Source organism: Nuphar pumila, chromosome 16 (assembly GCF_984573655.1).
Source record: "Nuphar pumila chromosome 16, dmNupPumi1.hap1.1, whole genome shotgun sequence".
In the NCBI taxonomy this organism is placed as follows: Eukaryota; Viridiplantae; Streptophyta; class Magnoliopsida; order Nymphaeales; family Nymphaeaceae; genus Nuphar; species Nuphar pumila.
This window is the reverse complement of record NC_143264.1, coordinates 82,118,302-82,141,413: the sequence shown is the minus strand read 5'-3', so window position 1 is coordinate 82,141,413 and position 23,112 is coordinate 82,118,302. Positions and strand designations below refer to the sequence as shown.

General features: G+C 37.0%; 1 protein-coding gene across 1 annotated transcript; it reads left to right on the top strand.

The window, feature by feature from the left end:
* Positions 1-1,845: 1,845 nt before the first annotated feature.
* LOC149813843 (uncharacterized) lies at positions 1,846-22,610 on the top strand. The gene is made up of 6 exons (XM_089992054.1): positions 1,846-2,263; positions 3,662-3,763; positions 3,894-4,049; positions 4,173-4,233; positions 21,990-22,114; positions 22,363-22,610. Exons 1-6 carry the CDS (start codon positions 1,868-1,870, stop codon positions 22,429-22,431), a joined length of 909 nt encoding a protein of 302 aa, XP_089848180.1. The 5' UTR covers positions 1,846-1,867; the 3' UTR covers positions 22,432-22,610.
* The last annotated feature ends 502 nt before the right edge of the window (positions 22,611-23,112 follow it).

Sequence of the window (23,112 nt, the reverse complement as noted above, 5' to 3'; positions counted from 1 at the left end):
CACGACCCGCCAATCCGCTTCTTAGCCGGGTTCGGGTTTGGCTTAAACGGGTTTGTGTCGTAAACGGGTTGACCCACCTAACTTGTTTATTAAACGAGTCGGGTTCGTGTTAGGGGTATGCCAACCCGGCTGACCTGTTTAATAAACAGGTTAGGCAGGCGGGTCAACCCGTTTACCTGAACTGCCAACTGGACCTGCCCGCCAACCTGTTTACCCGAACTTGACCCGCCAACCCGTTTACCCGACATGTTTAGTAAACGGGTTAACTGTGTCGTGTCGGGTTACCCGTTTAATAAATGGGTCTAGTTCGTGTTTGCCACAGCCAACCCGTTTAATAAACGGGTTGGGTTCGTGTTGAGGTATGCTGACCCGCCAACCCACCGACACGACCCGCCAGCCTGACCCGATTGCCACCCCTGCTCAAGAGTTTTACGGACCAAGGGCCTGTCAATATGCAGTTGGTGATGGAGCGTAGTCTTAAAAAAAAAAATCATAATGCAAACAGTTTGGATTTGGTTTGTGTATGTAGGCATTATTGAATCCTACAAAATCAGGTATTGCCCATCTCATTGCAGACCCGGATCAGATTCGAATGAAAAAATGCTGCTATTGAATCGGGAACTGATTAGCTTAAATATCTAATCCAACACGCTTTTTAAACATTATCTGAATCAAATGCACTCTTCAGATTCAGCTTCAACGTAAAACTCTACACCAACTCAAGATTCAATGTATATGCCAAATTCAGATCCAATTATCATTTGGATATCTGTTTGTTTTACCAAATCCGACGAAACTGATTTGTGATTGGTCAACATGAGCTTTGTGGTCATGTATCGTGAGGGATCCATCATCTTGATCGGCAACTTGATGAGGCGAGGGCTCTAAATCTGAGCTTGTGATGGATCCAGCACGGTATCCAGTCAAGTTCCATGATCTGTGCTGACAATGTTACCAAATCAAAGGGGATGTTTAGAAAAACTAGTGATTGTTTTTTTTTTTTACCGCTAGGGTAAGGGACAAACACCCAGCTTGGGCCTTACTCCAGGGGTCCAACATATTTTATTGAACACATTCGAATGTGTGATCTGATTGGATTTTGACTTATCTGGTTGGACTCTTAAGGTTTGGATTTCGAACCAGATAATATTTTATGTTCAATCTACATTTGGATAAATCCTCAACTATTATCTATTAGCAAGTTTTGCATGTCAAATGTCTATTCCCAGTCATTTTATAACAGATAAAACATCATTACATGAAATTTAGATTTGAGTTCAACTCTCTCATTGGATATGGTTTCAGACATGGATCATACATGCTCTGGCCCTTACGATCCAATTGCACCGCTTATAGATATGAATAGAAGCTCCCAATACCTATTAGAGCTAAATTTCTATGTGAAATCTCTTAATCTTATTCAGACTAAGGATGTAAAAGTGCCTGATTTGGTCCGAATGATGGCTCATTTGTTAAGGTAACGAAGTCCATTACTGTGGGTCCAGGCCTGGATCCAAACCCATTTTGAATGTATAAATGGGAAACCCCAAAAATATTCAATATGTTGAAAATATCGTGATTTTCACGATGTTTTAAAGACCAAATATTATAGAAAAAATGCAGTATTTTAAAAAACCACTCATTTTGAAAGATTGCGCTTCTATTGTGATAGCAATAGGATAAAAACAACAATTTGGAAGCTTTTTACATTATTCATATTTTTATATAAAGGTGTTCACGGTAAAATACACCAATCAAAACAAAAGAAAGTTAACGACAATAAAAAAAATCTTCCGATAATACGTGAGTAATTTAAAAGAAAGGTATATGTCACCGTGATGAGAGAGAGAGAGAGAGAGAGAGAGAGATGGGCAAAGGAGAAGAGGTGGAATCTGAAGAAGAAGAAGAAGAAGAAGAAGAAGAAGAAGATACGATAAATCCGTGGAATACATCGAGAGGCGATGATGGTGAAGGAGGAGGGTCAAGAATGACGGAGTATGAGAAGCAGAGGGCTCTACGGATTAAGGAAAACACGGAAAGGCTGAAAGCTCTCAACTTGCCAACCGTAGCTTCTTCTCTCAACGAAGAATTCGATAAGGAGATGAAGGGTAAGAGCAAAGCCTCCCGAAAGACCTCCAAAGACCATGACGACGGTGAAGAAGAATACCAACCAACGTTAGAAGAAGAAGAAGTAGAAGATGAAGAAGAAGATGATGATGAAGAAGAAGAGGAAGACGACCACAGAAGAGCAAAGAAGAAGAAGGTTGGTGTTTTCTCTTATTTACTGGAATGCGACTCGTCACATTTTATCAATTTTACGGTCGAGGAAAACAAGTGAAAATTTTGTCTGAATTAGAGGCCGAAAGAATTTTTGAAATGTGCATTATTGGATAAAAAAAAGAGACGAATTGGAATAAGAATGTCTTTTGAAGTGGGCTTTTAGATGCGCCCACTTATCCAGAAATGCAGCATAAATCGGGATATTGAACGTTGGGATGAACCCACTTATCTAGAAAAGAGGGGGTAAGTCGGGGTATAGGTGTTTGGACGAACCCACTGATCCAGAAAGGTGGTGTTTTTTATGGTAGCACTTATCCAGAAAGGTGGGATAAGTCGGGATATTTCCCGACTTATCCCAGCTTGGCGGATAAGTGGGTGCTTCCGCTCACTCGCAAAGGAAAGTTGCATTGTTCATGGATGTTCCTGTTCAATTTCTGAAATTCTGAATGGTTTTTCGATAGGATTATTTGCGCTTTCCTTTTTTGTGATTCCGTATATGAGGAAAATTATGCTAATGCGTTTGAAAATGTCGGTCTCACTAGCAATGTATACATTAGAAATCCTTGTCTTTTGCATTGCCTGTCAATGAATTTTCTCCCTAAACTTCGATTCTGTTTCTGCAGAAAAAGATGAACTAATGTTCTATTTTTCTCAATCTTGTGCATTGCTTTAGGCATGTATGAGCCAACGTTCTATCTTTCTCAATCTTATGCATTCTTTGGGGCTTGCCTTAGACATGAGTGAGGCCAGTCCTTGTAAATCAGTATTCGGAAGTACTTGCTTCTCTTACCAGGAGATTAATCCATTTGAAGCGTAATTCTCGTCCTGTTTTGGCTGATAAATTCTAGAATCTAGGCGACAAGATTTTGCAGAGGGAAACTGTTTATGTATTATGAAGGTTATTTGGCATATGCCTTTGTTGCAATAGGGCTCTAAAAGGAAATTTTGATGACTGAACTTCTATTACCCATGATGTTCATAGTTTTAAGTTTAGTGCGTATATGTTTTTCATGGTCATTAGTTTTTACCATTTCAGTTTCTGGGACCACCTCTTCTGTTGATAAGCAGACACTGAATCATATGATTTGTTTCCCGAGGTATCTGCCGTGTGTCCACTAATTTGTGTACACAGCAGTTTAGTTCCTGGTTTTCTGACTTCATATATCAAATTTTATGCTTACGACCTTTGAGAACTCCGTCTTCTTGCAGTTTCCTGATTTCTCATTTGTATTTATCAGTTTGTTCCTCTCTCTGGTTCTATGATGCTCAAAGTATTTTATGGTTCTGCAAAGGATTGGAAGATATATAAGCATTATATAGCGGTTATGATGGATATATGCAACTGGGATCATCTGACCTTTTGTGCTTCTTTCATGGAAAGGCTGTGAGGTCCTCAAAGAAAATGAGGACTACCATGCATAAACGCTCTCAAGGAGACGTGGAAGTAGGCAATGACTATGATGATGATGTAGCTTTGCATAAGGTGCATCTCAAGCCTTTCTTTCACATTAACATTGCTTTTTTTTTTCTTTGGGAGGGGGCTGAGGCTTTTTCTAAGGTGCTAGCATGGTTGCTTCATTTTATGATCACACCTTACTTGAAGTCATATGCAGGCAATTGCCCTTTCCCTTGGGGGTGTTGCTGAATCTTCAAGAAAGATGATAAGTGGTATGCATAAAAATTCAGAGAAAAAGGAAACCAAACCTGATCTTTTTGAAAGAAAAAAGGTGCAAACAAGAACTGGCAGAATAAAGGGAAGAAAAAGCAAGGTTTGCTGATATGTATTGTTTATTTTCTTAGAGAATAAGCACTTTTATTTCCTTTCCCTCATTTGAAGGGGCCTGTTTCTCAAGAAATATTCTTATATGGGACAATCAACTTGTTTTGTTCAGAATAGTAGCAGACCTAAAATGTCTGAAGATGATGTTGTCAGCTATTTTTTTTCAGTTGATGGTAAATTTAGTCTTTGCTACTTGTTTCTTTCTCTTCATTGAATCTTTTTTCTGTTATTTCTCAAAGATCCTTACATGAAACATTTATCATATTTTGGTATTTCATTCAGTTATTTGTTGCGATAGAATTAGTAGGAACTTTTTTGGTTTAAATCTTGTTTACATAGAAACTGATTAGTTTACATCTATAATGCTGGGTAGGGATGCACAACGAGCCGAGCTAGCTCGAGCTTGACTCGGGCTCGGCTTGTTTAAGCTTGGTCCGAGCTCGTCCGTGAACATAAATGAGCCGAGCTTGAACACAAGTCCAGGCTTGGTGTGCATAAACGAGCTGAGTTTGATCAAGTCATTGAACTTGATTAAGCTCGAAAAGCTCGATTAGGCTCGAATAAATATATATAAAATATGTTTCCAATACAATTCATAAGAGTTACTGATAGCTTACTGGGTAGGGCATTATCCTCTTCTGCAGTAGGTGCTGAGATTGAATTCCGCGCTTCACTTTTATTTGCTGGATGCTAATATAGTGGTTTTAGTATTTGTAAAATTTTCTGGGTCACAGTAGACAAAAAGCATGGTCTGGCACAGTGGTGGGTCGTTTGTGCAGTGATTGGGGAGGTCATGGATCGAATCCCACCTTCTCCATTGTATATAGCTTTTTAGAATGCTGTTCAAGCTCGGAACCTAGCCGAGCCTGAACAATGCCGTTGAAGCTCGGCCCTGAGCTTGAACAAGGGCATTTTGAAACGAGCCGAATTTGAACAGCCCAGGCTTGGCTCGAACTCAGCTCGTGTGCATCCCTAATGCTGGGGATCTAGCCCTTACAATAATCTCAGCAATTTCATGTTTGCAATCTCTGTTGTTTAAATGGCTTTGCTTGCTATTACTACTAGAGTGCTACTATGATGATGACAAATTATTACTTTGTAATTCAGGTATCATTTTGGCATGTCATTGTGAAGCTTAACAATTTCATAACCTAATAATTGCAAATACATATTTTCATTGTTTTTTTTTATACTTATATCAATACATTTTCTAAAAAATGTGGCAATTTCTTTTTTTTTCTCTCCTTGGGACTGATCATACTGCCTGTGGTTCGATCATCTTAACCAAACCCATTTCTTGTCCATATTAGATCCATATTTTTTGGTACATTATTGTATTATCCTTCAATCTGTTTTTCATGACAAAGTTCCCTGCCGAAGCGGGTAATCTCCGTGTGGGGTCACCGACACCCAAGCCCTTACAAAGTTACGGAGCCCACCAGTTAAAGGCACCTGCACACCCGGTGGGAGTCAAACCTGGGACAAAGGGGTCAGCACCTTCTCCCCAGACCCACTGCCACTTTATCATTCAATCTTGTTGGTTGAATTAGATCAGTCTTATAGACTAACACTTCCATGGTCCTATTTGCATCCCACTGTTGACTTCAAGATGAATGCCCACACTAGTAATATTGGCTGTACAAATGATGGCAATAGTGATGCATCAATAATGTTTTTCTTGGCCAATGGAGTAGTTAGTGAATGCCCATTCCTGGAAAGACTTGCTAATCCGTCTTCTTAACTTCTTGATCCATTCTTCTGATCACTGATTAGTTAATATTTACTTGAGAAAGCATGGATTTGCAGGGATGCCATGCAGTTATATATTCAGTTCTGGCCAACTGAATGTCTAGCTTGGTGAATGTCTGCTTCTAGAAAGACTCTTCAAGAAGGTATAGGTTAGCAGGGATGCCTTGGAATTGGAAAGAGAAAGATAACTGAAGTTGCAATCCTGGTAATTGGAATGGTTGGTTGAGGATTCTCAATGATTTAAAAGATGGTGTAAAGCTGGGTAATGGTAAAATGATTAAGTTTTGGTTTGATCTGTGGCACTCAGAGGGGCTGTTGTTCAGATTTCAGAATATCTAGGGAGAATATAGCAGTGTTAGATGTCTGGGTAGCGGTGGTTGGGACTTAGTCCTGAGGAGAAACCCAATAACATCAGAGATTCATGAATTGGAAATCCTTATGCAATCTCTGAGAACCACAGAGTACTGAGGAAGGAGGGTTGTCTCATCTGGATGTTAAAATGTAACATATACATAATATAATAATAATAATAATATGATATATTATTATTATTATATTGTATATATATATATATTATTTTTATTTATTTTTATTTTTTATGTTATTTACATTATCTAGTTCACTTAGAACTAGATAATGGGCTTTGGTCAAGTTCCAGCTGGAACTTGACCAAGCAATCTAGTCGTTCCACTAGTTCCAACGGCTAGATTTCTAGCCGTTGGACTAGTCCAACGACTAGAAGGGAGAGCTCCTTATGAGCTCTCTCCATTGCTATTGTATAAATAGGGGTTCAACCCCCTCTTGTAAAAACACTTCCTGTAATGCTTTTTAAGCATTTTCTTACATAAACAAAAGTATGATTATTTGTGTGTTTTTCCATTTTTACCCTTTTGTGGGCTTTGCTTAAAGTGTCTTTTAGACACTTCCTTTAGAGTGATCCAAGTGCATTCGTGGAAGATCACCATCTCATTACATGGTATCAGAGTCGCGAGATTATTAGATCTTGGAGAAAGTCTGCCTTGATTTTCGTGCCCCTTGTGCAAAAGGTGTGTTATCACCTTATTCTTGCAAAGTGTTTCGTCACTTGGAGAGCAGTGTTTTATCACTTCATTAGTGGCTGCAAAATGCATCATTTGAAGGGCTTCAACATCTTTTTGTATTGTATCTCTTTCCTTTCTCACATTTTTTTCATTTTGTTTCTTCTATCTTTTCCTTTCCTCTTCTTATAAACGATGGATGACAATGATAAAGTCGTTATCATCCATATGAAATTAAGCGACACAAATTATGTAATATAGGCTTCAATCATGAAGCACCATATATGGGGTAAAGGCTTATGGGAGATTGTGGATGGTTCCGATTCGGAACCTAAACTATCCCTTACTAAGAAAGAGGGAGATAAAGAGGTCCCATTATTAGAAGAGGAGAAAATCAAGGCTCTAGCCTCCTATGAAAAAAAGTGGAAAGAGTGGAGAATGTGACATGCGAAAATAATGTCATGGCTTATCAATAGTGTTGACATTAAAAAATGCTCCAGTCTTGCTAAGTTTGAACATGTCGATAAGGCATTGGAATATTTGAAAAATATGTATTCTCTTAAAGATATTGCATATGTGTGCAATCTTCAAGAGAATGTTTGAATGAAGATCCAAGGAGATAAATCAATTTGTGAATATTACAATGGGTTGTCCGAACTCTAGGAAGAACTATCTTTTTTGGAACAAAAATGGTACTGTGCCGAAGACATTGAGCCTTGCCAAAAACAACTCGATACTGAACATTTTTACCAGTTTATAACTGGGTTAAGGCCGGAATTTGAGTCCACCAAATCGGCCCTCCTTCACCGGGGGAAAGTTCCTTCTATTGTAGAAACTATTGAAGAATTAACAATGGAGGAAAATCGTCTTCGAAAAAGTTCCTCTAAAGCTGATGATGATACCGCCCTAGCTGTATCTAGGCCTGAGAATCATACTCACACTTACAGGTCGCCTCATTTTAGGAGGCAGAATGGCGAGTTTGACAAAAGAAAAGTTATTTGTCACCACTGTCATGAACCGGGGCACTATAGACCTCAATGTCCAAAGTTAAAGAAAAGAGATGAAAAAAAGGTTGTATCAGTTGGAGCCAAGCCAAAAGATCAAGATGCACATGTTTCTATGGCTGAACTTATGAAGATTCTTCAGCCTCTTCTCTAAGGGGTATCCTCTTCCGCTGAAGCCTCAACTGGAGCAGCAGTCACTTCTGTATCCGGTCCAAGTAACTTTCCTTGGCTTTTAGATTCTGGTGCCTCATTTCATATGACCCCAAATTATAAATGTTTATCCGAATGTCTTAAAAATAACTCAAATATTTCAAAAGTCTTTACAGCAGATGGAACATCTCTCAAAATCAAAGGAATTAGATGTTTTAAAATAAACAAAATTTTTTGTATTCCATAAGTTAGATATATCCCAAAACTAAATTCAAATCTCTTATCTGTTTCTCAAATTTCTGATTATGAATGTAATATATCCTTCTCTTCTGATGGTTGCTGGATACAGGATCGCCAGTCAGGGAAGCTGATTGAAGAAGGCCATAGAGAATGAGGGCTATATTACATGGACTTTTTGGAACTACCAAAGAATGTCTTTTGTTTAAATGTTCAGAAATTGGAAACAGACTTATGGCACAAAAGACTTGGCCATCCTCGTATGTCTAAAATCCAATTCTTTCTAAGTTTGGAAAAATTTTGTAAATCTAAAAATTTTGCTTGGAAAGACTGCATTCTTGGAAAAATGAAAAGATTACCATTTTCTAGTAGAACATTTGTCTCTACAAAACCCCTTGAGTTAATACATTCGGATGTTTGGGGACCCGCACTAGTTATTTGTAAAGGCGGTTTTGCATATTATGTCATATTTGTTGATGATTTTTCTAGACATACTTGGATTTATTTTCTTAAACATAAATCCAATGTTTTTTTCCACTTTCAAATATTTCATAAAATGGTCATAAACAAATTTCAAAACAATATCTCTATTTTTTGCACCTATTCAGGGAGAGAATTTATGTCTGGAGAATTTAAAAACTATCTTAATTCATACGGCATTATTCATCAACGATCTTGCCCAAATACCCCTCAATACAATGGTTTGGCAGAACGCAAACATCGTCACATTATGGAGACCACTCGGACTTTGCTAATCGCAAGTCAAGTGCCTAAAGGGTTTTGGGCTGAAGCAACTCTAACTGCCACTTATCTCATAAATAGAATGACATCTTCTTCTTTAGAAAACATATCCCCGATTGCAAAACTTTATGCTGTAGCTCTAGATTACTCTAGACTAAGAGTTTTTGGTTGCGAATGTTTTGTATTTACAGATAAGAACAATAAATTCTCTCCTTGTGCAATCCCATGTGCTTTTTTAGGATATATTGAAAATCAAAAAGGGTACAGATGCGATGATCTTCAAAATGGTAAGTTATATGTGTCAAGAAATGTGACCTTTCTTGAAATTTTTTTTAAAGTGAAAAATCCAAGGATATTACTGAATATTCCTTTTTAATTTATTTAACTTCAAAATCCAATGAAGAGGATGTTGAATGTAACTCTGACAATGATCAAAGTCCTACTATCTGTGAAAATAATAGTGAAGACCAAACCAGTAGGGATGTTAGCTTACAGTATTCAAGATGAAGAATTGAAGAGCAACGACCTCCATGTGCGTTAAAAAGATTTTTTGAAGCTCCTCCTTGTTAAAACAATTGTAACAATATATATATATATACACACCATAATACCTGATAGGGGTATTATGGTCTTTTCACAAGTACCCGATAGGGGTACTTGTTTTTATTCTTTTTATTTTTTCTGTATTTCTTTTCTTTTTTATTTTTTTTAAATCCTTTTTTTGAACCACTTAAGGGGCCCCACCATAGAGTCATTGGGGCCCCCAACGACTCTATTGGGAGCCCCTTGAGTGCCTCCTTGTGTATAAATAGGGGTGCATCCCCTTTGTATTTTCTTATGCTTTTAGAGAGCTCCTCTCCAATAACCAGAGTATTTATTTTATGTGTAGCTTTGTTGCGAGGCCTTTCATATTGTCCCTTTAGTGGATTTATCCTCTTGTGCCCTTGTGCTAAGTCCATGTGTTGGACATTGTGAATGCATTTGCATTCTTGATTCTTCCGCATACTTCATTACATGGTATCAAAGCCATTCGATTCTTCAAGGTGAAAATCTTGTCTCTCTCTACTTCCTCTTTTTTGCACCTTCATACCAAAGCAATTGAAGCCAAGATCGACCTATCATTCAAGCTCAATGAAAAAAATTACATGATGTGGGTATCCGTAATGAAAAATAATCTCAAAGGAAAGATCATCAACGCTAAGTGGATCGTTCTGGAGCCCCAACTAAAGCTCACAAAGATGGAATGAGATCAAGAAAAAGCTCTTGAGGGTGATGCTCGCCTCAAAGCAATAGAAGATCATCAACGCTAAGTGGAAGATTGGGAGAGTAACCATGCAAAAATCCTAGCATGGTTTATGAATAATGTTGAACTTAAGGTATGTGCTAATATTGCCAAATTTTGCCGAGCCAATGAAGCTTGTTTTTTTATGAAGGGTATGTATACCAAAAAAGATCTTGCAAGAGCTTACTTTTTGCAAGAAAAAGTGAGAATCACAAAACAAGGGAATATGAGCATACAAGATTACTATAGTGCTCTAAACTCTTTGTGGGATGAATTGACTCTCTTAGAGCCTAAATGGGTGGCTACGGAGGATATGGAACTTAGACAAAAGCAAATGGAACAAGATAGATTGTTTCAATTTTTATTTAGGCTTCGTCCCGAATTTGAACAAGTTAGATCTTTACTCCTTCATAGATCCACTATTCCTCCATTAAAGGATGCTATTGCCAAAATTATTCAAGAAGAGACTAGGCATGGCATGAATAAAAGTATGGATGGAGTTCTTACTGTGTTTAAACCCGACAATTATGTTAAAACATGTAAGCCACCTCATTTTGGTAAACAAGGGAGTGGTGGAAGGAAGATGATTATATGTCACCATGGTTATGAGCCGGGACATATCAAATCCGTTTGCCCAAAGCTTAATGGGACTTTCAAGCCAAAGGTGGCTTCCGTTGAGGAATCCTCCAAAGAAGATGAAGGGAAAAACGGGGATCTCAAGGATACTCTTGGTCAAATTTCTATGGCTCTCCAACAAATTCTAAAGGCCACTTCCTTCACTTTCGGTGCTGCTATTGCCTCCTCATCACCTCCCGGTACGTATTCTTGGATTTTAGATTCCAGAGCTTCTTTTCACATGACTTCTCATGAAAATGCATTAACCAACATGTGCACCAATTCAAAATTATCTTATGTCTCTACGGCCGATGGAACTTTTCTCAAAATAAATGATATTGTGACTCTTAATTAAAAAAATATTCAAATTTCTTTGTTCCAAAAGTAAGAATATTCTTAAACTAAATCTTAACATTTTTTCCGTTTTCCAAATTGCTGACCATGGCTGTGAAATATCTTTCTCATCTCAAGGGTGCTTTGTGCAGGATCTTCGGTCAGGGAAGTGGATTGGGCAAGGCCATAAAAAAGGAGATCTTTATTTTATGGATCACTTAATACTCCCTAATACTTCTTTTTGTACTTATGTCCAAGATAAAAGTATTGAAACTTGGCATAAAAGACTTGGACATCCAAGTTACTCTAAAATGTATCTTTTTCTTTTTGAAAATAAATTTTGTAAAGAAAAAGATATCAATTGCAAAGATTGCATTTTTGAAAAAATGAAGCCTATTCATTTTCCTACTAGAACCTTTGTGTCAACAAGACCGTTTGAATTGGTGCATTCCGATGTATGGGGACCATCTCCGGTTTTATCTAAAGGTGGTTATTCATATTATGTTACTTTTATTGATGATTATACTAGATATATATAAATCTATTTTCTTAATCTTAAATCGAAAGTTTTCAACTTCTTTAAAGAATTTTTCACCTATTTAATCAATAGAATGCCGTCTTCAAAATTAAATAATGTCTCTTCTTATGAAAAACTTTTTAACATGACGCCCGATTACAATCGTCTTCGTATTTTTGGATGTAAATGTTTTTTTCTTTTACATAAAAAGGATAAATTATCACCAAAAGCGATTGAATGTGTGTTTTTAGGATATGGTGAAAATAAAAAAGGCTATAGATGTTTTGACTACAAAAATAATAAGCTATACGTTTTCAAGGATGTGACATTTTTAGAAGATGAAAACGATTTTGAAATATTAGATAATCCAAATGAAATTAAATATATACATAATATTGTTAAAATGTTAAAATGTAACATTAGAAGATGAAAACGAGTTTGAGGGGGAGTGTTAAAATGTAACATATACATAATATAATAATAATAATATGATATATTATTATTATTATTATATTATATATATATTTTTCTATTTTTATTTTTATTTCTTTTTATTTTTTATGTTATTTACATTATCTAGTTCACTTAGAACTAGATAATGGGCTTGTTGGAACTTGACCAAGCAATCTAGTCGTTGGAATTGGACTAGTCCAACGACTAGAAGGGAGAGCTCCTTATGAGCTCTCCCTATTGCTCTTGTATAAATAGGGGTTCAGCCCCCTCTTGTAAAAACACTTCTTGCAATGCTTTTTAAGCATTTTCTTACATAAATAAAAGTGTGATTATTTGTGTGTGTTTTCATTTTTACCCTCTTGTGGGCTTTGCTTTAAGTGTCTTTTAGACACTTCTTTTTGAGTGATCCAAGTGCATTCGGGGAAGATCACCATCTCATTACACTGGAAATGCAATGTAGACGGGAAAATTCAGTATTAAATCCAGGAAAAAAGTAACACTGGTGGATGACAAAGATAGAAGTTAGTCTTGGAGAAAAGTTATGAAAAAGTTGGTCTAGTAACAACTAAGCTCATTCATCAACAAAAATGCAAATTTGTGGGTCAAAAATGTTGTTCCCAGCAATCATGGTGCCCTTTGTGTTTGATAGTGTTAATGATGGCTCTATTTGATGACAGGCAAAGCCACTGTTTTATCAAATCATATTTCTAATTTGGAGAAGTTCTATACTCGAACGAACATCTGAGGCCACAGTTTAGGCACTCTCTCAAATTGGGTCACTTGTAGATCCATATGGCTAGTATGGTACTATGGCAATGTGAAGGGCAAAAGTTGGTTTTCTAGGTTGCACCAGCATACTTTTATGGACACGGCCAGTATGTTATTTTAATGATGTGATCTACAGTAACCCAATTAAGGTGTGTGTGTGTGCATATGTGCATGCACATGTGTGTGATCACAGCTTTAGTGGACACAAATAAATTTTCCCTTTTGGTTTGCATCTAAAAGGGTGATTCCTTTTATTAGTCACTGCGAAAAAGGGTATTGTATACACAAAATTGGCAAATGCACCTCCAAGGGAAAAAATGGTACTTATATGCCCATTTGAAGCCGTTGGAACTCACAGCTACATACATACAGAGATACGTATCCATGTGCTTATGTATGCATTTTTTTTAGATTGATAATGCCTTTTCATGTTTTCTCCTTATTGGATGTGTTTGGAGGTTTAAATTTCATGAAAGAAAGACAACATAATAGGAGGCAAAGCAGGCAATTGTACTCATCAATGATGCATGTGCTTTATGACCTGAGGAAAAGTGTAAGGAAGAGATGAGCGATTGGAACAAATTTAGCTCTCAGACAAGCTAGGGCATGTGTATAGGCTATCAATGCTATTTCATACTAACAGCGCTCAACTTGCACGGGCTTACTACTTAGATGCTTTCATCTGTCATTCATTATGCACTTGGGAAAAATAAGATGTGGGTTATGTTCTGCACCAAGTCTTACCATGATCATCAGCAGGCTATCTCGTGCAAGAGCTAAAGCCTGTTTCATCGTGATTTGTGACCTTTTGTGTCCCTATTCATTGTCTCCCTCCCATTCCTCATTAATGTCTCCTTTGGTTGCCTTGACTGTGTCGTGTCATCCTTTTAGTACATGACTGTAATAATGTTTGACAATGTTAGTTGTCCCTCTCTAATTTTCTAAGATTAGTCTTTTTCTTAAGCTTCTACTGTACTTTTTTTATTTCTATCCTTACATGGTGTTTAATACATGGTCACAAAAATAGGCTATAGCTTGAAACTATCGCGATTCTCTCGGACCGAGCTTTCGGAATGGGGCATGCGCAGTGCGAAGCTCTATCGAGTGGAAAATGCATCGAGTGGAGGAATGTGCAACATGCATTGGCTTGATTGGTGACGTGCAGTGATAGCATGGCACGCGATAAGCAATGATATAGTCTTTAGTGCATCGCTATGTGGCGGCACAGACGTGGATTGTTATTTGATTAAGCAGTGTCAGCGGATCAGAGGATGTTGCCTTTGGAGATTTAGTTAAGGACCTCTCGGCTTGCAAGAGTTTCCCATGCGTAGCTGTTGAACACACGGGAGTGAGTGTGGGTTAGGGTTAATTCCCACAGAAATCACCTTAGGTGGTTCCAATCGAGTATGGTGACTCTGGGCTAGGCGAGTGAATGCCTAGACGCTGGCGAATGAGTCTGGGTGGTACTCTTCGCTATGGTATTCAATCATCAACTAGTCTTCGGATTGGGGGGCGTAAGGTCTTGTTCCTTCAGTGATGAGATTTTGTTGTGTCGTGCGCATGGAGTCGCAATACGCTCCATGGCACGCAATGCTAAGGCAAGTTTGTGCCCCTTTCGAAAGTGATAACTGGTATGAGAAGGCTCGCACTAAGCGGCATGGACTAGATGAAATTCACATTTGAAGATGTGCTTGTTTAGCTTTCGCTAGGCAGCTGCGCACGAGGTGGTGCGCAGGGCCAATGAAAATGATTCAGCACATGGAAAAGTGTTGGTGCGCGACCTTTGACTGTTAGGCTGACCAGACTGGGCAGTCTGACGTGTTGCGGGTTTGCGAAAAATTCTATGCCCATGATAAATTGGCATCAAAGCAGAAAGATTCATAGAGACCTTGTTGTTCATTGTGTGTGACACTGAAGATGACAGTGATGGTTTATCTTGGTTACACAATTTTACGCAGCTAAAGTATGGTTGACTGAGCACAGAAATAAGATGTTGGCAGGTTGGTATGAGTCATTTTGTCGATGATTAGCAGAAGTGTAAGATTGTTGTTCAGTTGGCTAAGAGAACATGGATAAGTCGAAGATTCCTACTAATTGTGCGTTAGGCTCCCAGGTGGAGCATGATGTTTGCCTTGTGCATGTAGAGAATGCACGTTGGATTCGGCTTGATGGATTTGCACATTTGGGTATTGGAGACTCAACTAAACTTCTAGATTTTCTCTCAAGATTGTGGGTTAGCGGAGTGCTCATGTTGAGCAGAATGCTCATTGTTTAGTCCCTTGAATTGACAGTTCCTCTGTGGATTGTGTGTGCAGAAAAAGTTGTTGTTTGTGGCTCATCAGTTTGGTTCCTGCGGGAACGTTTTGCTGGCTCCAGATGAGAGTTGCAGCGTGCTGGCTTCAGATGAGAGTTGCAGCGTTGGGCCGTGTTGCCCCTTGTGTGGATGAGTGCCCATGAAGATGCTTTGAATGACCGCTTTGGAGTGATACGCGACTAGGTGTCCCCCACTTGAAGAGTAGTTTGGACCGTTAGAAAACCGCAAGTTGGTGCTTAAGGGAGTTGATATCCCTGCGGCACGCGTTGGTGGTTATCTTTCTCTACGAGGACCACGAAGGGCTTGAAATTGCCCTTGTTCGGGTTGGAAGGCACCCCAACCATGAGCATGAAGACGACAAGTTTGTCGTGCGAGCGAGGATAACCTGCTTGTGTATGAGACTGCGCACTGGGGTCCCACGAGCAAATGATGCTCGATGTTGATGGAGCGGAAGGCCGCTGTCTAAGTGATCGGAGGCACGTTAAGGAATGAGACTTGACGTGTTAAAGGTTGCGGCGATGGTGAATGAAAACCAAAACAAGTTGAGAAGACTAAAGAAAAGAAGTAAACCAAAGATAATTATAAAGAAAAATTGGCATATCAGTCAAGACTGTGTTCATACTTGCACCGACATTGTCGAGGATGACAATGGTTTGGGTGAGGGAGAATGTCCTGGACCGAGCTTTCGGAATGGGGCATGCACAGTGCAGAGCTCTACCAAGTGAAAAATGCATCGAGTAGAGGAACGTGTGGCATGCGTTGGCTTGATCAGTAACGTGTAGTGATAGCACGACATGCGATAAGCAACAATATCATCATTAGTTTATCGCTGTGTGGTGGCACGGATGTAGATCGTTGTTTGATTAAGCAGTGCAAGTGGATCAAAGGATGTTGTCTTTAGAGATTTAGTTAAGGTCCTCTCGGCTTGCAAGAGTTTCTCATACGTAGTGGTTGGACGCACGGGGGTGCGTGTGGGTTAGGGTTAATTCTCACAGGGATCACCTTAAGTGGTTCCAACCAAATATGGTGACTCGGGGTTAGGTGAGTGAATGCCTAGGCGCCGACGAATGAGTCTGGGTGGTGCTCTTCGCTATGGTGTTCAATCATCAACTTGTGTTCGGACTGGGGGCCGCAAGGTCTTATTCCTTCAGTGGCGAAGTTTTGTTGTGTCGTGTGCATGGAGTTGCAATACACTCAATGACACGCAAGGCTAAGGCAAGTTTGTCCCTTTTCAGAAGTGATAGCTGGTATGGAACAACTATGCACTAAGCAACATGAACTAGATGAAATTCACATTTGAAGATGCGCTTGATCAGCTTTCGCTAGGCAGTTGCGTGTTAGAAAGTGACTTTGAATACATTAGGTTCAATAATGAACCCATACACATGCACACAAAGTGCGAATATACCCACTTAATGGAACAACACAAGCACATCATGTGCTAATACAGAAACCCATAAAAGGGGTAAATATGACTTAAAGTCATAAGTTGAATATTATTGAGGAAAAAGGAAGAAGAGGGTAAAAACCCTATACAATGGAGCATAAGCTCCTACAAGGAGTGTCGTTTACAAAGGGGAAAGCCCCTATTTATAAGCACAAGAAGGAGCCACAAAAGGGGGCTCCCTAGAGAGTTGTTGGGAGCCCCCAACGGTCACATATGTGACCGTTGGAGGCTCCTCAACGACTCTTTGGGGAGCCTCCCTATGTGGCACAAAAGACAAAAAGAAAAAAGGGAAAAAGAAGAAAAAGAAAAAAGAAAAAGTAAAAATTACAAGCAATATTCCAAAGTGGAATATGCGCAAAACAGGAATTTACAGAAATACCCTTTTGGGTGAATAAAGTATATATATTTAAATTCATATATATATATATATATGTATATGTATCTATATATATATATGAATATAAATATATACGAGATTACAAATGTCGATAATACACATATTTTAACATCCCCCCTCAAACTTTGCGGGGAAAAACCCGAAAGTTTGGAAAAACAAAGGAAGGTCTTGAAAAGAAGTCCAATTCTTCAAAAAGTCTTTTAAGGGAAAAACTCCATCTTCATGACAGTTGAGCTAGGTCTTCAAGTCCAATTCATCATTGATCGAATCCATGATGTATCTAATGTACCACATCTTAGCGATCCTGTAGAAAATCAACAAAGAAACAAGTAAAACATATCTTTGTACTTTTACTCAAATGGAACATTTCTAACAAGCTTAATTGAAACCATATTGGATGACACATCCGTAAAACAATGGTGCAAAAATATAACTTATGTATAGAAATTTGAAGCACATGATAGGATAAAAAGTAAATTTAGAAAACCAAAGTTTCAAAATCATATATCATGTTAAAGAGTGAGCGGAAGCAAATTATGCGGAAATGAATTGCAAGAATGCATAATGCATTCATAAGGTCCACTATTGGACAAACATAACCCCATAATGGGGAATAACACAATGGTCCACTAAGGGACACCACAATAAGCCTACGAAGAGGCATAAGTTACATAAACATTATTGAATGAGGGCCTAAAAGGCCATACATACTGTCATGAAATGAATTAATACTTAAAGGGATATGTTCCAAACATGTAATGAAGTGTCAAACAAGAGAAACAAAGTCTCGAAGCATACTTTAGACAAAATGAACACAAGAGTTCAAAAAGGTTTTAAATCCATTTAAGAGACAAAATAATGAGTGTTATTTGAGTAGAGAACCTTCACATTTAGAAAAATCTCACTCAAATGACAAAAAACTCATTTTGCATACAAAAGTGGCCAAAAAAGCCATAAGCACTCAATATATAGATTAAATGCTAAAATATCAATTTGATTTTTAAAATATGCATATCAAAGATATGATTCACTTGAATCTAAAAGAAATCAACATATGAATGAAATTTTTTAAATTTTAACAATAGTTCATCCACTACAAGCAACTACCTCATTAGTTCTCTAAAACTCATAAATCAAGTGTATAAGCTACTAGATCAAGAATATAAAGCCATTAGAGGCCAAAGACACACAAAGGTGTGCAAAAGAACCTCTTGTCTACATATAATAATATTTGAAATGAGTGCATCTACGACAAGAACAAGAGAATACATGCCAACATGGACCAAAAGTATCTCTTGTCTACGTAAAAATACACTCAAAACCAAGTATGTTCAGCTACTAGAACAAGAGTAACAAGTCAACCATGGGCTAAAACACAATATATCTTTTGTCTACATAAGATGACACTTGAAATGAGTGAAATAAGCCAACCATGGGCATACATCTCAGCGACTAGAACAAGGACACAAATGCCAACATGGACTAAAATCACACACCATGGTGTGAATCAACGTGCCTTGTCTACATAAAATAACACTCAAGACAAGTGTGTTCAGCTACTAGACCAAGAAAGCAAAAGCCAACAAAGGGCTACCAACACACGAAGGTGTAATAAAATTCTTGTCTACATATGATGACACTTAGATAAGGGGCATAAAAAGAGAAGACTTTTGAGGCAATAAAACTTGTAATGACAAACATATAAATAAAACCTTTAAACAATATTATTCAAAAAGAATACCCATAACAATATCATTTTGGAATAAATGTGTGAATATACACACACCAAGAACACTTGTGCACAAAAGCACAAAACATAAATGTGCAAATGCACTCATATGATTCATAAACAATAAAAGGTTGGGCAATAATCTCCAAAACCTTGATTTTAATATACCTTAAAACATTTAAGGTTTTAAACACCATATATCCATCACATTTACATATAAATGAGAGCATTCATTAGATCAATGGCCAAAAGAGAAAAAATGAGTGACACTCATAATTAGAGATCATATAACAAATCATTTTAGAGTCCCAAGGTGCCCATAACTCACCTCAACAACCATCTATAATATGGCAAGTTGACAATCTAGAATGATATAACACGAGGTGCCTATAACTCACCTCAACAAACATCTCTAATAAAACAATAATAAGGCCAAACAAATGATGCATTAAATAACATGTGATGGACAAATATAAATGCCACAGAAAGGCAATAAACACTTTAGGAATCATTTTTCAAAGAAAAGAGGACCGATTAAAAATTGAATCAAAGGTCCAATATAATCAATCACAATAATATCTTTATAACAACAATTTTGCATAAATCCGAATTATGCTTAATCTTCAAAAGAAGTCATTTATAAAAAAAAAACTTATTATGCAACTAACACAATTTATGAAATATTAAGCAACATCATGCGTGAGAACCGATTTGGAATAATCAAAAAGTCAAAAACAAGCCTCAACTATGATAGATATAAAATGCAATTAAATGCACACCAAATGATAATAGATACACTTTTATGCAATGCAAGATTTTTAAATGACAATAAACTTGAATGAGCAAATGACAAACTTATGCCAATATAGGCATTCATAAAGATGGTGAAGTTTGAAAATCTTATGAAATCCACTATTGTAACTTAAAAAATGATGCTCACAACCAATCTTCTCACAACAACCATGAAATCTTCATAAAAGAGTATATACTCACAAGAAGATTATAAGGACTGAAAGGCTCCTTAAAGAGAGCTCAAAAAACACACAAAATTCCCAAAGAAGGGGGAAACTCCACTAAAGTGGGAGAAATCCCAACAAAGAAGAATAATAGATTTATTAAAAAAAAAACTTATGATAAAGTAAGATTGTACTATGGCATAAATCTATAAAATTAAACATTTATCGAGGAAAAATTCAAAACTCTTAAGTTTTATCAAAAAACATGACTTAATAGATTATTACCAACTCCTAATGCAATAAGTACGCAACAAACATTAGTGAAGACCGTAAATTTTATAATGAGACAAGCTCTTTAAATCAAATTGAAAAATCTTTTAAGAGTATAAAGATGTAAAGAAAATCACCATATTCCATAAGACCATTTTAAAACTTAATTCACTCGGAAAAAAAACCTTCTTAATTAAATGTTGCTCATACAAAAAAGACACATTAGAAAAGTGAATCAAAACTTATTAAGGAATTTTTCATATATGTCAAGCATTTTTCAAAAAAAACTACACCTCACAAACATTTTAATCTTAACATACCTTTCTTTAAAGACTTACCATTCATATAAAAGGTATTCTTATAAACAAAGTTAGGTTTAAAATATAAATTCAAAGCTCCAATGGTCATAAATTTTTACCGACTCATTAAAGCAAGTTTTGAGCAATCATATATCTAATTTTTCGCCAAACAAGTTATCATTTAAAAATTTTCAAAGAAAAACATACAAAAGAGTATGTATACGAAAAAGATTCAATAGAGTATCAAGTAACTCAAATTTTTATAAAAAGACATAATGACAAAGAGTACACATAAAAAAAGAACATATTACATTCTTCATACAATACTTAAAGAAATATAATGCATACCGAATAACTTTAAGAAAAAAAAATAGAGAGAAATGAATACTTCACCATTTTTCTTTAAAAAATTCTTGAATACCATGCTTCCCGATGCACCAAAGAGCAACTCGATCTCAACCGAGCTCTGATACCATGTTAGAAAGTGACTTTGAATACATTAGGTTCAATAATGAACCCATACACATGCACACGAAGTGCGAATATACCCACTCAATGGAACAACACAAGCACATCATGTGCTAATACACAAACCCATAAAAGGGGTAAATATGACTTAAAGTCATAAGTTGAATATTATTGAGGAAAAAGGAAGAAGAGGGTAAAAACCTTATACAATGGAGCATAAGCTCCTACAAGGAGTGTCGTTTACAAAGGGGAAAGCCCCTATTTATAAGCACAAGAAGGAGCCACAAAAGGGGGCTCCCTAGAGAGTCGTTGGGAGCCCCCAACGGTCACATATGTGACCGTTGGAGGCTCCCCAACGACTCTTTGGAGAGCCTCCCTATGTGGCACAAAAGACAAAAAGAAAAAAGGGAAAAAGAAGAAAAAGAAAAAAGAAAAAGTAAAAATTACAAGCAATATTCCAAAGTGGAATATGCGCAAAACAGGAATTTGTAGAAATACCCTTTTGGGTGAATAAAGTATATATATTTAAATTCATATATATATATATATATATATATATATATATATATATATACATATATATATATATATATGTATATGTATCTATATATATATGAATATAAATATATACGAGATTACAAATGTCGATAATACACATATTTTAATAGTTGCGCACGAGGTGGTGCGCAGGGCCAATGAAAATGATTCAGCACATGGAAAAGTGTTTGCGCGGCTTTTGGCCGTTAGGCTGTGCAGTTTGGCGTGTCGCGGGTTTGCAAAAAATTCTATGCCTGTGACAACGATAATATCGTTGTAAATTGATAAAATGATATTAAAAAGCAAAATCTTGTGTTTTGAAAATGTCAGAGATTTATATGTATCACAACATTATACTCTTTTACTTTTCTATATCTTAAATATGTTTTTTCTTCTACTTATTCATTTTCTATTTTTCTTATTTCTGCTATTTTATTTTTTTTAAACACCGAGATTTTTTTTTCAAGATATTCCCGAAATTTATCAACTAAATCTATATTATCATGAGAAATTGCCTTGCTGAGATATAGCCTAGACCGATATCTGTGACTATGGTTTAATATGCCTAGCTTTTTGAGATCCTCTTGGGTGTCTCTGTTATTAACATATGGAACTATGAATTTCAGAAGCAGGAAAAGGAAACATAACATCGTGGGATATAAAGAGAGTTATGGTGGCTCATGCTTTTCATTGGACAGACAAGGAAATCAATGATATGATCTATAGCTTTGACAGCAATGGAGATGGCAAGGTCAGTATAGGCATATGTATGTTCTATGATTAGCTGTTGTACAAAATATCCAGACAATTGATTCCACAAAAATAATTGAAATGGTAAATTGTTTTGGCCTTTCCTTTTTCTGGAAATATCAAAATCATGCTGCTAATGATATAGGATTTATTATAATAGTTGTGTATATTTTTCTTTTATATGATAATTAGAATTGTATATTATGTTATTGGTTTCGAAAACTCTGGCATTTATGGTTGGTTTTGCAGCTAAATCTGGAAGATTTCCAGAGAATTGTGGAGCGTTGTGGCATGATCCGGCATGCTGATTATGATTGACAAATGTACAGTGCTGGTTTTGAAATAATCTTCCATATTATGTTGGTGAACTATAAGTTGAACTTTGTATTCATATTCATAATATTTTGCTTTCCTCTCTCTTTTTTTCGTACCTCATCTCACCTGTGTTCTTTGGAGATCACGAAAAAAGTTCTCCTAGATGTCAAGGCCTTTTCTCTTTATTTTTGAACTTCCAATGGCTTCTGGTGATGTCTTCAAGCATATGTGGTCTGATATCCATGTCAACTCTTTTAGTCTTCATCAGTATTCTATGTTATTGTGCGGTGATGGGATTAAAATTTCTAGTGCTTATATGCATTGGTTTGCAGCCAAGTCTGAATAGCTCTACCTTCACTTAAACTGTGTCAGGCAATGATGCAACTCTGCGACTGGGGGGCGATTTTGGCATGCATGATTCATGTACACCTTCCTACCTGATCCTTAGCTCCCAAATTCAAGCGCGGATCAGGTGCAATGTGATTGCATTGAAAAAAAAAGGTACCATGCTGTTTTTTTGAATGACACCTGTTCCGGTTCGTTCAAGAATGAGTCAATTTTTGTGGGGTACAAAGTCTGAACTGGACAGGTGTCATTTGAAGGGATGGTGAGAATTTTTTTGTTCCATCACATTACTCCTGACCCTTGGGCCCCATATTCCAAATGCCAATAATCTTGAGGTCG